This window comes from Elephas maximus, chromosome 5, assembly GCF_024166365.1.
Source record: "Elephas maximus indicus isolate mEleMax1 chromosome 5, mEleMax1 primary haplotype, whole genome shotgun sequence".
NCBI classification, from domain to species: domain Eukaryota; kingdom Metazoa; phylum Chordata; class Mammalia; order Proboscidea; family Elephantidae; genus Elephas; species Elephas maximus.
Window position 1 is genome coordinate 79,227,836 of NC_064823.1, and position 13,600 is coordinate 79,241,435.

Below are 13,600 nucleotides of genomic sequence, written 5' to 3' on the forward strand. Positions count from 1 at the left end.
GTCCTCAAGTAACTAAGTAACTTTAAGTGACTAAGATTACATGGCTAAAGAATGGAGAATCTGATATTTGAACACTTCTCTGCCTGACTCCTAAACTCATGTTCTTCTTAACCACTTTGGCATTAACCAGCTAGCTGATCATGGGAAAGCTCCTTAAACTTGGCCTCAGATTCTTGTCTGTGAGAGCAAGAGATAGGACACTCCGGGAGCCCATCCAATGATAAAATTATATAATATTCAAAAATTAAGAAAATATTAATATGCTCTCCTGTATCATAGAGTTCATTCACTTTTGTATATGTAATCATTTTCTCAGAACTTTGAGTATTCATTTCTTCAAGGATATGTTAGCCTTTTTAAAAACCCCGAAGAGAGAAATACCCGTTGTTCCTGTAACAGCTCAAGCCTTTTTCTTCCTCAGAGCCTTTGTACTCACTGCTCCCTCTTCCAGAAATATTTCCCCAGATATCTGCACAACTTGCTCCCTTACTCCATTCAGGTCTCTGTTTAAACGTCACATCCTCGGAAAGGCTTTCCCCAACCAACCTATCGAAAATAGCAACATCGCACACATAACATCCCACCATCACTATCCCCCTATCAAAGTACGTATATATTTATTTGCATTATTATCTATGTTCCTTATTAGAAAGTAAGCTATTTGAGGGTGTCGACTTTTTTGTTTTATTCACTGCCATGTCCCCACAGTTAAGAACAGTTTTGTCCCTCAGTAGGCATTCAGAATGTGTATGTGTGTATATTTTGTGATACAAACAGTAGTGGGGTCAGAGTATTAAAGAAGGTGCCAATCCATGTAAAAAAAAAAAAAAAAAAAATTTTTTTTTTTTTTTTTGTAGGGGCATTAAAATGACATTTTACTTGTACTAGATTGGGTATGACGTGCTGAAATAATATACCAAGAAATTAATGGAACGGAGAAGGACGCTGCAGAAAGAGTTTAAAGCAAGAAAATAGAAGAGGGAGAAAGCATGTTTTGAGCATAATAAGAGTATGAATTATTTAGCAGAAGACAGACTTTGTGTTTCCATTTGAACTTTTGCCACTTGGAATCAAATCTCAGGTTACCCCTAAGCCAGGTGTCTGAATTCTCTCTGCTCAACAATTTTCTATTTTGGGGAAAGAGCTAAACTAGCACCAAGGCTTTGGCTAATTAGAGCTAAGGCTCTAAGCCATAAATTCCAAGAAAATGTGTGATGTTTCATTTTGTTATTTTCTTACCTGAAATATTGTTGAATACGGTTTAATTTCTCTTTATTTGTTCTTTTGAAAAGTGCTATAAACCCAAGGAGTCTCCAGTGCTCTAAGTTAACATGAAAATAAAACATTAAGATTTCTGATTTTACAGTTTTCCAGAAAATATTATAGGGAAAAGTAATTTTGAAGTGCCTCACTTGTGTGTGTGTGTATATATATATATATATATACACACACAAATTAAATTACTTTGAAATAAAAAAACAGGTAAAGTTGACTGAGAATATATCAGCCCTTCACTAAACATTGTTTTGAAGGCCCAATAATTTTTATAAAGTGTGAAAAATCCTACCAAGTTGCTGCCTTGACAATAAAGCATTTATAAATGAGCCAAAAACATTAAAAAAATATCAGAAACTAAGTATATTTCATAATACATTGTACCCTTAAAAGGTCCAGTGTGCAGCATCATTATAAATCCACATTTTTATCCTCAACTTTTATCTGGTTTGATTAATCCCAAAACACTTTTCAATTAGAATTGACTGGAAAATCGAAGTCTAAAACCCATGAAACCTACCTAAGTACTTCTACAGACATGAGTCTATTGAGCTGGATTAAGCATAAAAGTTAGCTAGCTGCTACCTGAAAACACAGATACAGAAACATGGGCCTGATTTTATAGACTCTTTTAGGAGTATATATGAGGCCATGACAGGAATATAATTTATTATGGTATAAAATATGTGACAGGTTAGATTGAATGTATTTTAAGCACATTCCAAGTTTTTCCTTAATTTAAACTTCTATTCATGCCCTCTCTTCTTGATAAATGCTTCTTACTTTGAGTCTTAATGTACCATATTGTGTAGCTCTAGTCATTTCTTTTCCCAGTGAGTAACTTCTTTCCTTGACCTCCACTACTCCTAGCATAAGAAACCTCAACTACACTGCTGTCATATTTGTTTCTTATTTAAATATGTGAGGTGATCAACATTAAGAAAATGAGAGAAAGTCAGACAGGGAAGTGAAGAAAGAGAGCAAGAATGAAAACGAAAGAACAAAAGAGAAAAAGAAAGGGGAAGGAGGGAAGGAAATATTTTAGTTTTTGACAAATATAAAGATATATATTTGCCTCTATAAAAAGGGATAGTCAATATTAATAGGATATTAGAAAGAGCTTTTACATTATAATAAAAGACAAGTTAAGGAAACCAATCAACAATGCAACTGCCCTACAATTACACTTAGGAAGTGTTTTGAAAAGTAGGCTGGAGGACAATACCTTAAATAACACAAGGAATCTATCAGCAAGACAAAACAAAGCACATTCTGAGAGTCTCAGAGCTAACATAAAATGGGTTTGTGATATGTTATAAAATACTAACAGGCGTTCTCTGAAAATTACCTCAAAGTCTCTATTCTGGCTGATTTATGCTATAATATCTGGACATAGTTTAGTTTTCTTAGGTTAACTTCAAACTATACCCCTAGCTAAGCATTCCCATAATTAGGACATGATTCTTCATTCTGACTCTCTCATTTTGTGAAATTCTAAAAATTAAAATTTCACTTGCAATATCACTCCATAAGAATGTTTATACAACTTTTTCCTATTGATTCATTGTGTAATTTCAAATGTCTTTCAGTGATTTCTGATTTTCAATTGGCAGTAGCTTTTGCTTATTCATATATCTGCAAATTCATTCATTAAAAAATTATTGAGCACATACTATTTGCCAGGCATGCTTCTAAGAGTAGGAAATAATAGCAGTAAACAAAAAGAACAAAAATTTCTGCCCTCACAGAGTTTTCATTCTCCTTTCTTATTCTTTTGGATGTTTTGGTCCCTTCACAGTGTGGTAAAACCTTCTTAGCTGTCACATTGCCTCTTTTTAGTAAGTTATAGCTGGGCAGGTGGCTATTCAAATAGATACTACAAATCACAATCCTTCAGCTAAGTCATGTGACTAAGGTCTAGACGAAGGGATGACAGCAGAAGTGGTGAGGGCAATGGTTTATATGCTTAAAAGAAAGCTGCTTGCTCTTCACTTCTTCTTGCCTCTTTCTCAAAGGTTAGAAATCAGTCTGCAAGCTTCAACCACACAGAACAGAAGACCCTAGGAGATGGTGAAAAAACAAGACAGAAGGAACTTGGTCCTTGGATAATCCTGTAAGCAGAGCAGCCCTGAGCTGTCCAACAGCTCAAATTTGGGAGAGAAATAACTTTGTATCATGGTTAAGTCACTGTTAGTTGGTCTTTTTAAAACAGCTGAACCAGTATCATTCTCATATGCACATAAATGTGAAAGTTGGATAGTGAAAAGAGAAATCAGACAAATTGTTGCATTCAAGCTGTGGTGCTGGTGAAGAATTATGAATATACTGTGGACTGTCCAAAGACTGAACAAATCAGACTTAGGAGAAATATAACCAAAATGTTCCTTAGAAGCAAGGATGGCAAAACTTTGGACACTATCATCAGGAAAGATCTAGAAAAGAATATCATGTTTGGCCAAGTAGAAAAAAAAAAAAGTAGAGAGCCAATGAAAATGAGGAAAAGCCTCAATGAGATAGACTGACACAATAGCCGCAATAATGGATTGAAAAATACCGATGATCGTGAAGATGGCGTAGGACCAGGCAACATTTCGTTCTGTTATACATATGATTGCCATTACTCAGAGATGACTGCAACCAACAACATATATATAAAATATACATAGAAAAGAAAGGTGTGTATGTGTACTCTACTTATTGATAACCCCTATCCACCTTCCCTCTTATTCAAGAACTTAGATGGTTTGAAAAGCACATAAATGCAGTACAGCAGTTACTAGTTCACTCATCACTTTGTGTATCATTCTATAATACGAATTTTTTGTTGTTAGGTGCCGTTGAGTTGGTTCCGACTCATAGCGAACCTATGCACAACAGAATGAAACACTGCCTGGTCCTGAGCTATCTTTACAATCGTTGTTATGCTTGAGTTCACTGTTGCAGCCACTGTGTCAATCCACCTCACTGAGGGTTTTCCTCTTTTCCGCTGACCCTGTACTTTGCCAAGCATGATGTCCTTCTCCAGGGACTGATCCCTCCTGAAACATGTCCAAAGTATGTAAGACGCAGTCTTGCCATCCTTGCTTCTAAGGAGCATTTTGATTGTACTTCTTCCAAGACAGATATGTTCGTTCTTGTGGTTCGTGGTACATTCAGTACTCTTCGCCAACACCACAATTCAAAGGCGTCAATTCTTCTTCGGTCTTCCTTATTCATTTCCCAGCTTTCACATGCATATGATGCGATCGAAAATGCCATGGCTTGGGTCAGACGCACCTTAGTCTCCAAGGTGACATCTTAGCTCTTCAACACTTTAAAGAGGTCCTTAGCAGCAGATTTACCCAATGCAATGAGTCTTTTGATTTCTTGACTGCTGCTTCCATGGCTGTTGATTGTGGATCCAAGTAAAATGAAATCCTTGACAACTTCAATCTTTTCTCCGTTTATCATGATGTTGCTCATTGGTCCGGTTGTGAGGGTTTTTGTTTTCTTTAGGTCAAGGTGCAATCCATACTGAAGGCTGTGGTCTTTGATCTTCATTTTTAAGTGCTTCAAGTCCTCTTCACTTTCAGCAGGCAAGGTTGTGTCATCTGTATAACGCAGGTTGTTAATGAGTCTTCCTCCAATCCTGATGCCCCGTTCTTCTTCATACGGTCAAGCTTCTCGGATTATTTGCTCAGCATACAGATTGAACAGGTATGGTGAAAGAATATGAATAATGACCTCTAATTTACCTGGTGTATATTTTCAAACTCCTCCTAGAAATGCCTGACTTGCTCCATGACATGATTACACCAATCGTTGATTCTTTTGTGCAACCTCCATATCTTATATATACTCCGTTGTTACACTTACTACACATTCCTGCAATTTATTTTCCTATCTATCTCCCCTGCTAGACTGTGTCTTTCCTGAGAAAAAAGGTCTTATTCTTTAATCACCAGCATTTTGCCTGGCACAGAGTAGACACTTTAAAAAAATACTCGCTAAACAGAAATTATATATTGTTGGGATTTTTTTTTGTTTTTCTTAAACTATAAATGATCTAATAATAATTTGTTCTATTCAGAGAATACAGATTAAGAAAAGTCAATAAAAGATAACTTTTTAAATATAGGATACAGTGAAAATATCCATTATAGTATGGATCAGAAAAATAAGCAGGTGCCAGGCAATCTGTGTTTGTGAACACTTCAATTTTACAAGCACTCAACCTTCAATGACCATGGCTCTTGTCCATTTCACTTAGCAGGCACTGGTAAACACAGTGGGTTATGGCAGAGGTATGTCAGACACGGTCCACAGTAAAGGGAGTCAGAGAAGCCCACACAGAAAAAAAAAAGAACGGTGAAAAATCAGGGTAGGGCTGGGAACATGAAAAGAAATAAGAAGGGAAAGGGGTAGGGAGGCAGGACTCAGAATATTAAGATGTAGAATAGATTATAACCAAATAAAAAAACTACGGTAAAGCTCAACTTGGAACCTTTACACTGTCAAAGCAAACACACACCCCTAATACTTTATCACCTATCATACTGATAAAAATGTTTGATAATACCCAATGTTGGTGACAGTGTGAAGAAACAGGCATTTTAACACACTGTTGAATGAATTATAAATTAGTGCAAGCATTTTACAGAGTATTTGGTATTACAGATTCCGTTTCTAGAAATTTACCTTATGGATATACTTGGAAAAAACTGTGAATATGTATATATAAGAATGTCATTAAAGTATGATTTCTAATAGCAAAAAACGAGACATGAAGTAAATGTCCATCAATAGGAAACACATTTTTAAATTGCAGTACATGCACACAATGGAATATAATACTATGCAGCCATTAAAAAGAGGGTGGCAAGTTATCTTTGCACTTTTGAAGACATCCATGCTATAAGCTATGGAAAAGAAAGCTACAGAACAGTGTATATGGCATAATATCTCATACATAAAATAATTTTGTAAAGGTGTTTATATCTTTGCCTTAACATTCCTAAAGGACTAAAAAAAAAAAAAAAAGTAAAACTACTAATAGCAGTTCCATAAGAAAACAATTGGAGTTCCTTACATACTTTGTGAACTGTTTGAATTCAACCATGTGCATATATTAATTTTAAAGTTTTAAAACATCAACAGGGTTATCTCAACAACAGAATTATGAACATTATATTTTTTTTCTATACTAAAAACACAGATAAATCCTTTCAAAATTATTTAATTACTTTCTGAAATTAAACTACTATTTAGAATGTAAACATAGGTCAGGAACATAATGTGTCCCAACTTCATTTTTTGAGAACTGGTCTCCTGTTTGTTCCTATTTCATGGAAAGAGCCATGATCATTTAATTAAAAAAAAAAGTTAGAGTCCAACTGAAGAAATGTGCTGAATTCTTCCCTGTAGTCCTTTACTTTTAGACTTTAAAAAATCTTAATTTTTTTCCCTTAAATTTGATCACTTAGCAACTCTCTTTCATCCCAAACAACTTATTCTTCATGCCAAAAGTGAGAAAATATATGTTGGCTATACAACAGTAATATAACTGACTGAAAGATAAAATATTCCAGTAATAACATGTTCTATATGGATGATGTTCAACACATCATTTGAACATTTTCACTGATATCACAGAGACAATCAATTTCATGAATATGTAAATTACAGCTACAAAGGATAAGAAAGATTAAGGATGAAAATAATTTACTCGCAGGTCCTGCTGACAAATATTAGATACTGGCCAACTGTGAAAACTTTCATATAGTTCTGATATACAAACATTAGTGGCTTAGCTCTAAAACCCAAGATGCTAATCTTCAAGTCAGGTAATTAAGAAAGATCGTTCAACTGATTTTATTTATCACTTTGATACAGAAGGAAAACCAGTTGAAACTACTGAAGATCAATTTTGCATTACATCAATACCTAGAACCAGATCTTGAAGCAATGTGGCAGTACAGACCCTTCACAGAAACATAATGGGACATTAAGATGAAATGACTAAAGTGATACAATCTCTTACCTACATGCAAATAGATACACAAAACCATTCCAATTCTCTCTACCCAAAAACTTTTATTTCTAGATCTGGGGTCAACAAACTATTTGTAACGAGCAAATATGAGCAAATATGTTAGGTTTGTGGCCACAAATGGTCTCCGTAGAATATTTTTCTTTTTGGAAACCATTAAAACTGTAAAGACCATTCTTAGTCTATAAGCCATACAAAACAAGCCATGGCTGGATTTGGTCCCTAGGTCATAGTTTTTTGACCCTGTTCTGATACCATCCTCTTATCCAAAATGAGGAGGAAGGACCTCTAATAGGTGTGTGATGCTGTCAGTGCCCTTTCATCTGCCCACCCACTCTAAATCAAATTCTCCTGACAGGCTGCAAAAATAAAGGCTACCACATCTTCAATATTCCCAAGTGTATAAAAAAACAACATCGCTCATGGAAATCTTAAACTTTTAAGGGGGATATATTACAATGCTTTGAAATCTTCCTTAAAAATCCAATCTGTTATTATCTCTGATCACTGCAATCATAAATAAAATGTATAGTATAATTATTTTGTGTCAGGTAAAATGCTAAAGGATTTGTTTTCCTTTTTTAAACAGCTTTATTGAGGCATGCTTGACATACTGTACATTTTTTAAAAAACTTTGAGGCATATTTTGCATATCATATAATTCACTCTGTTCAAGAGTACTTTTCAAAGATTTTTTAGTAAGCTTATTGCATTGTGCAGCCATTACCATAGATCAGTTTTAGAATTCTCTTCATCACCCAAATATGATCTCTCATGAACATTTACTGCTAAAGCTCGTTTCCCCTGTTCCTGCCACAGCAATCACTAATCTATTTTTGTCTTTGTTGATTTGCCTTCTCTGGATATTTCATAGAAATAGTATGGGATTTCCTGTGCCTGGGCTCTTTGAGCATAGTGTTTTTGAGATTCATCCACGTCACAGCACGTATTCATAGTTTGCTCCTTTTTATTGCTGACTAGTTTTTTTTTTAGTATTCCATTGGACATACTGCACATTCTTAAAGTATTAAGTTTTCACATATGTATACATCCTTGAAACTATCCCAACAGTCAGGATAATAAACATATTGATCATCCTCAAAATTCCTCACACTCCTTTGTAATACCTCTCCTCTGCCCCTACTCACCTACCCTTGTCCTCAAGGCAATCACTGATGGGCGATCACTACACATGAGTTTGCATTTGCCAGAATTTTATATAAATAGAAGCATGCAGTATGTATACCTTTTTGTCTGGCTTCTTTCACTCGATACTAATTATTCTGAAATTAGTTATGTGTTGTAGTATGTATGAACAGTTTATTCCTTTTTATTACTAAAGAGCATTCCATTGTATGCATGTAGCTCAGTTTCTTTATACATTCACCCATTGATGGACATTTGAAATATTTCCAGTTTGGGGATATAATAAATATCCAAATGATAGGGACATTTGTTTACAAGTCTTTGTATGGATATATGTCTGCATTTCTCTTGGGTAAATATCTAAAGGTGGAATGGCAGAATTATATAGTAGGTAAAAGATAAACTTTTTTAAGAAATTGCAAAATGTTTGCCAAAGAGGTTGTATAATTTTACACACCCACACGTGGTGTATGAAAGTTCTATTCCCTTCACGTCCTCACCAGCACTTAGTATGGTCAGTTTCTTTAATTTTAGTTATTCTACTAGGTGTGTGCTTAATCTCTCATTATGGTATTTTTTGCATTACCCTAACAACTAATGATCTTGAGTATCTTTTCATGTATTTATCTGTCACCTGCGTATCTTCTTGGTGAGGTATGTTCAAATCTCTTGCCCACTTTTTTAAAAAATTAGGCTGTTGGTTAACTTATTATTGAGTTTTGAGAGTTCTTTATATATTTAGGATATCTCATATATGTATATATATGATCTACAAATATTTTCTTCCATTGATTTATCTTTTCACTCTTTTGTTTTTTTAAAGAGCAAGTTTTTTTTTCAACTTATTTTATTGTTGTTGAGAATATACACAACAAAACATACAACAATTCAACAGTTTCTACATGTACAATTCAGTGACATTGATTACATTCTTTGAGTTGTGCAAACATTCTCATCCTGAGTTGTTCCTCCATTAACATAAACTTAGGAAACCCTGGTGGTGTAGTGGTTAAGTGCTATGGCTGCTAACCAAAGGGTTGGCAATTCAAATCCACCAGGTGCTTGTTGGAAACTCTGTGGGGCAGTTCTACTCTGTCCTATAGGGTCACTATGAGTCGGAATTGACTCGACCACTGGGTTTGGGTTTTTGGTTTACTGTCCCTTAACGTTCCTATCTAATCTTTCAAGTTGCTGTTGTCAGTTTGACCTCATATAGATAGATCTTAAAAGAGTATAATGCTCAAGGCAGAGGTTTTTTACTAGTTAAGCTAATGTACTATTTAGTTTTAAGATTTCAGGGGATATTTCTGAAGTTTTATAGGTTTTAGATTTAGGTCTTTGATACATTTTGAATTAGTTGTTGTATATGGTGTTAAGTATGGGTTAAAGTTCATTTTTTGCATCTGGATGTCCAATTGTTCCAGTACCACTTGTTGAAAAGACTATTCTTTCTCCACTGAATGAATTCCCATCTTACTCACAAATCAGTTTTTCATATACGTGTATTCTGTATTCTATTCCATTGATCTTGTTATCTCTTTTGACATCAGTACCACACTGTCTTAATTACTGTAGCTTTCTGTGTCTTGGAATCAGGTAGACCTCCAACTTTGTTCTTTTTCTAAGTTGGTTTGACTATTTTAGTTCCTTTGCATTTCCCTATGAATTTTAGTATCAGCTTGTTAATTTATATAAAAAAGATAGCTGGGATTTTGACTGAGATTGCACTGAGTCTACAGAATACCTTAGTTCTAAGAAGAGTTGATTTTCAGTTTTTCAGCTTTTTTCTTGTTGTAAAGCCAGAAGTAATGACTTTCAAGTTCTTTACATAGGGGACCGGAAACCAGAAGTCCCTTAGAGAATACTTTGAGGAGAAATAACATTTTAACAATATTGACCAGGAACTGGTACATATCACCATTTATTAAGATCTTCTTTAATTTCTCTCAACTATGTTTTAAAGTTTTCTGTGTCTGGGTCTTTTACATCTTTTGTCAGCCTTATTCTTAAGTATTTCATGTTTTTTAAAAATTTTATTATAAACAGTACTGTTCTTTAATTTAAATTTCCAGTTATTTGTTGCTAGTATGCAGAAACACAACTAATTTTGCATATTCATCTTACATCCTGCAGCCTGGCTTAACTCACTTATTTTATCTACTAGCTAGATCATGTCATCTGTGAATATAACGACAATTTTACTTACTCTTTTCTAATCTGGATGCCTTTTTATCTCTCTTTTTTTTTTTTTTGCCTGCCTGCACTGCTTAGAACCTCCAGACAATGTTGAACCCAGACAATATGAGTCTAAAACCCACTCTGTTAACCATTTAGGTTGTATTATAATACTTTAGCATTCAAAAAGATTCTCTTTAAACACATAGATTAACTTCTTTGTCTTTAAGAAAAAGATATTTCTAAAAGATCCAGGGAGTCTAATCTGGAGCCCATGCTCTCAATCACTATGGTATCTGTTGAAAAAATGAGTGGGATGCCATGGCTGTTTACACTCTAACCAACTCAGGACTTAGAAAACCTATTAAATACTGAATATACTGCAAACATTGCTTAAGAAAAGGCAGACATAATCCAGCTACGAAGAGTTTTATGGGGACATTCTATAGTCCCAAAACCCACTGCCATCGAGTCTATTCCAACTCATAGCAACCCTATTGGACAGAGTAGAACTGCCCTGCAGTTTCCAAGGAGCACCTGGCGGATTTGAACTGCCGATCTCTTGGTTAGTAGCTATAGCACTTAACCACTACGCCACCAGGGTTTCCATAGTCCCAAAGTCCAACCAATTTGACTGAACAATAATAACAACAACAATAGCTACTACATTTAAAAATGTTATTTTATCTTCAAAACCACATCGTGAAATAGGTATTACTACACACATTTTAAAGATAAGGAAATTGAGGCATAACAACATTAAGACTTGCTTAAAGTCTGCCACCCCTTAAGTATCAGCGCAGGCATTCAAACCTGAATCTCTACACCTCTAGGACATTTCTCTAAAAAAATTTTTTTCATTTGTTTTTTGCCCTAAATATTGTCATCACTAAACAATAAGAAGCACTGCCAAGGACCTTTTGGGAACAAGGAAATTCCAACATCAGATTCTAGCAGAGCTAAGTGCCAAATGAAGTGGAGCTAAGCTTTGATAGTAAGGCAAGTGGAGGCTTTCCAATCCCTAACTGGATTAAAGCTGCTTTGCTCCCTTTCTAAAGCAAGGTTTTCTGTCACAGAACTACTGAGTGCCTTCTTTACATTTCTGACAATGTATAGTGGGCACAGCTCAATTAGCTGGGATTGGTAGCTGTTGGCTATAATGCAGAATTCCTCTTAAGTGTAGGATAGGAGAAGGAAGAGGAGGAATAACAGCTATGAGGTAAATAATATCAGCCATGAGGCAAGGTAGTACAGAGGTAAAGAGCCTGGACTGTCTAGAGTACTGACAAGGTTCAAACACCTATTCTGCCTCATACTAGCTGAAAGAACTTGAAAAAGTAATTTAACCTCTCTGGGTTTCCATGCCTTCATCTACAAAATGGGGATGATAGTTTTACCTCACATAAGGTTGAGGATTAAAAGATTAAAAGACTTAATAAAAGAAAAGTGTTTAGAATAGTGCCTGGCACATAATAAGTATTATTTATTTTGCTATCACTGTTACTATTATTCCTGTACTTATTAAACAGGAAAAAACTTACACATTAAATAGGCACTTAAGAGATTCTTTAGTATAAAGAAGATATGTGCAAATAATTTTAATGTTTTTAATGTCTATATATTTAAAAGGAAACCCCAGTGGCACACTGGTTAAGTGTTATGGCTGCTAATCAAGAGGTCGGCAGTTCAAATCCGCCAGGCGCTCCTTGGAAACTCTATGGGGCCGCTCTACTCTGTCCTACAGGGTTGCTATGAGTCGGAATAGACTCGACGGCAGTGGGTTTTTTTGTTTTTATATATTTAAAAACAAAGTCCTGTAAAACTGACATATTTATTTTAGTGTCCTAAAAATGGCTTTGGAAATTGATTTCCATCTTCTTCTTTAAGTAGACAAACAATTTTTTTAACATAACAACAAAAATTCAAAAGGAAAGGCAAAAACAATTCATAAAAATAAAGCCAATTACTCAATTACATTAAAGGAGTATTAAATACCTAGAAAGTGCTCAGCATAATGCAATGTTCTCTGGTGGATAAACAATATTAGTTCCTACAATGAATAAGCTTAAAATATTAGACACAAAAAATACACAGAATAGATAATCAAATAAGGGAGAGTCCAATTAAATGTGAGGGAAAGACACATAACTGTGGAAGGAAGGCCTTCTCAAGCACCATTAAAATTTATGAGTTCGAGCTATAAAATAAAATTATCTGAGTATATTTAGTGCCACTCCTAATACCAGTGCTTAGAAAAGCCTCAAAGAATTGGCATATTATAATATTATAAGTTATTAATGTATTATCTGAACATAAATGAAAAGAACATTATTTGATAATTTCCACTTACTGTTGCTATTTTGGTCTTGAGAAAGTTTTCCCTTTCTTCATCTACCTCAATTTCATGTCCAGTTTTAAATAATTCAAGCATTTGGGGGATGTCACGGCCAATGGATTCTGGTTAGGAAAAAAAAAAAATCCAAAGTTATCACTACATCTGAAAAAACTAGCAAAAATTACTGAATACAATAAAAGTTTATCCCATGTGAAGGTATAACACACAAGTTGTGGCGGACAGACTCTAGGGTAGTCCTTCTGATCCCCGTTTTCTGCTGTTCAGGCCCTTGTGTCATTCCCTCTCCTAGAGTGTGGATGAGAACTGCAACTTGCTTACATAACCAGTAAAATGTGAATGCCCGTCTTGGAGCAGACTCTCTCCCCTAGCGGCTTTGAAGAAGCAAGCTGCCTATTGGAGAGGGTCATGAAGCAAGAAGTTGAGGGTGGCTTCCTGCTAACAGCCAGCAAGAAATTGAGGCCCTTGGTCAAGCAGCCTTATTGGCAAGGAATTGAATTGTGCCAACACCCATATATATGAGTTCGGAAGCAGATCCTTCACTAGTCAAGTCTCAGAAGAGATCACAGCCTGGTCAACACCTTGATTGGGGCTTTGTAAAACCCTGAAGCAGAGGACCCAGC

General features: G+C 35.1%; 1 protein-coding gene across 4 annotated transcripts in view; it reads right to left on the reverse strand.

Moving 5' to 3' along the window:
- Positions 1-13,600, reverse strand: part of MRPL1 (mitochondrial ribosomal protein L1) — a 155,515-nt gene that overhangs the window by 29,727 nt on the left and 112,188 nt on the right. For all 4 annotated transcript variants that reach the window (XM_049885945.1, XM_049885946.1, XM_049885947.1 and 1 more), the window contains one exon: positions 12,975-13,081. In XM_049885945.1, coding sequence (XP_049741902.1) covers positions 12,975-13,081 — 107 coding nt within the window. The remainder of the gene's footprint in view (positions 1-12,974; positions 13,082-13,600) is intronic.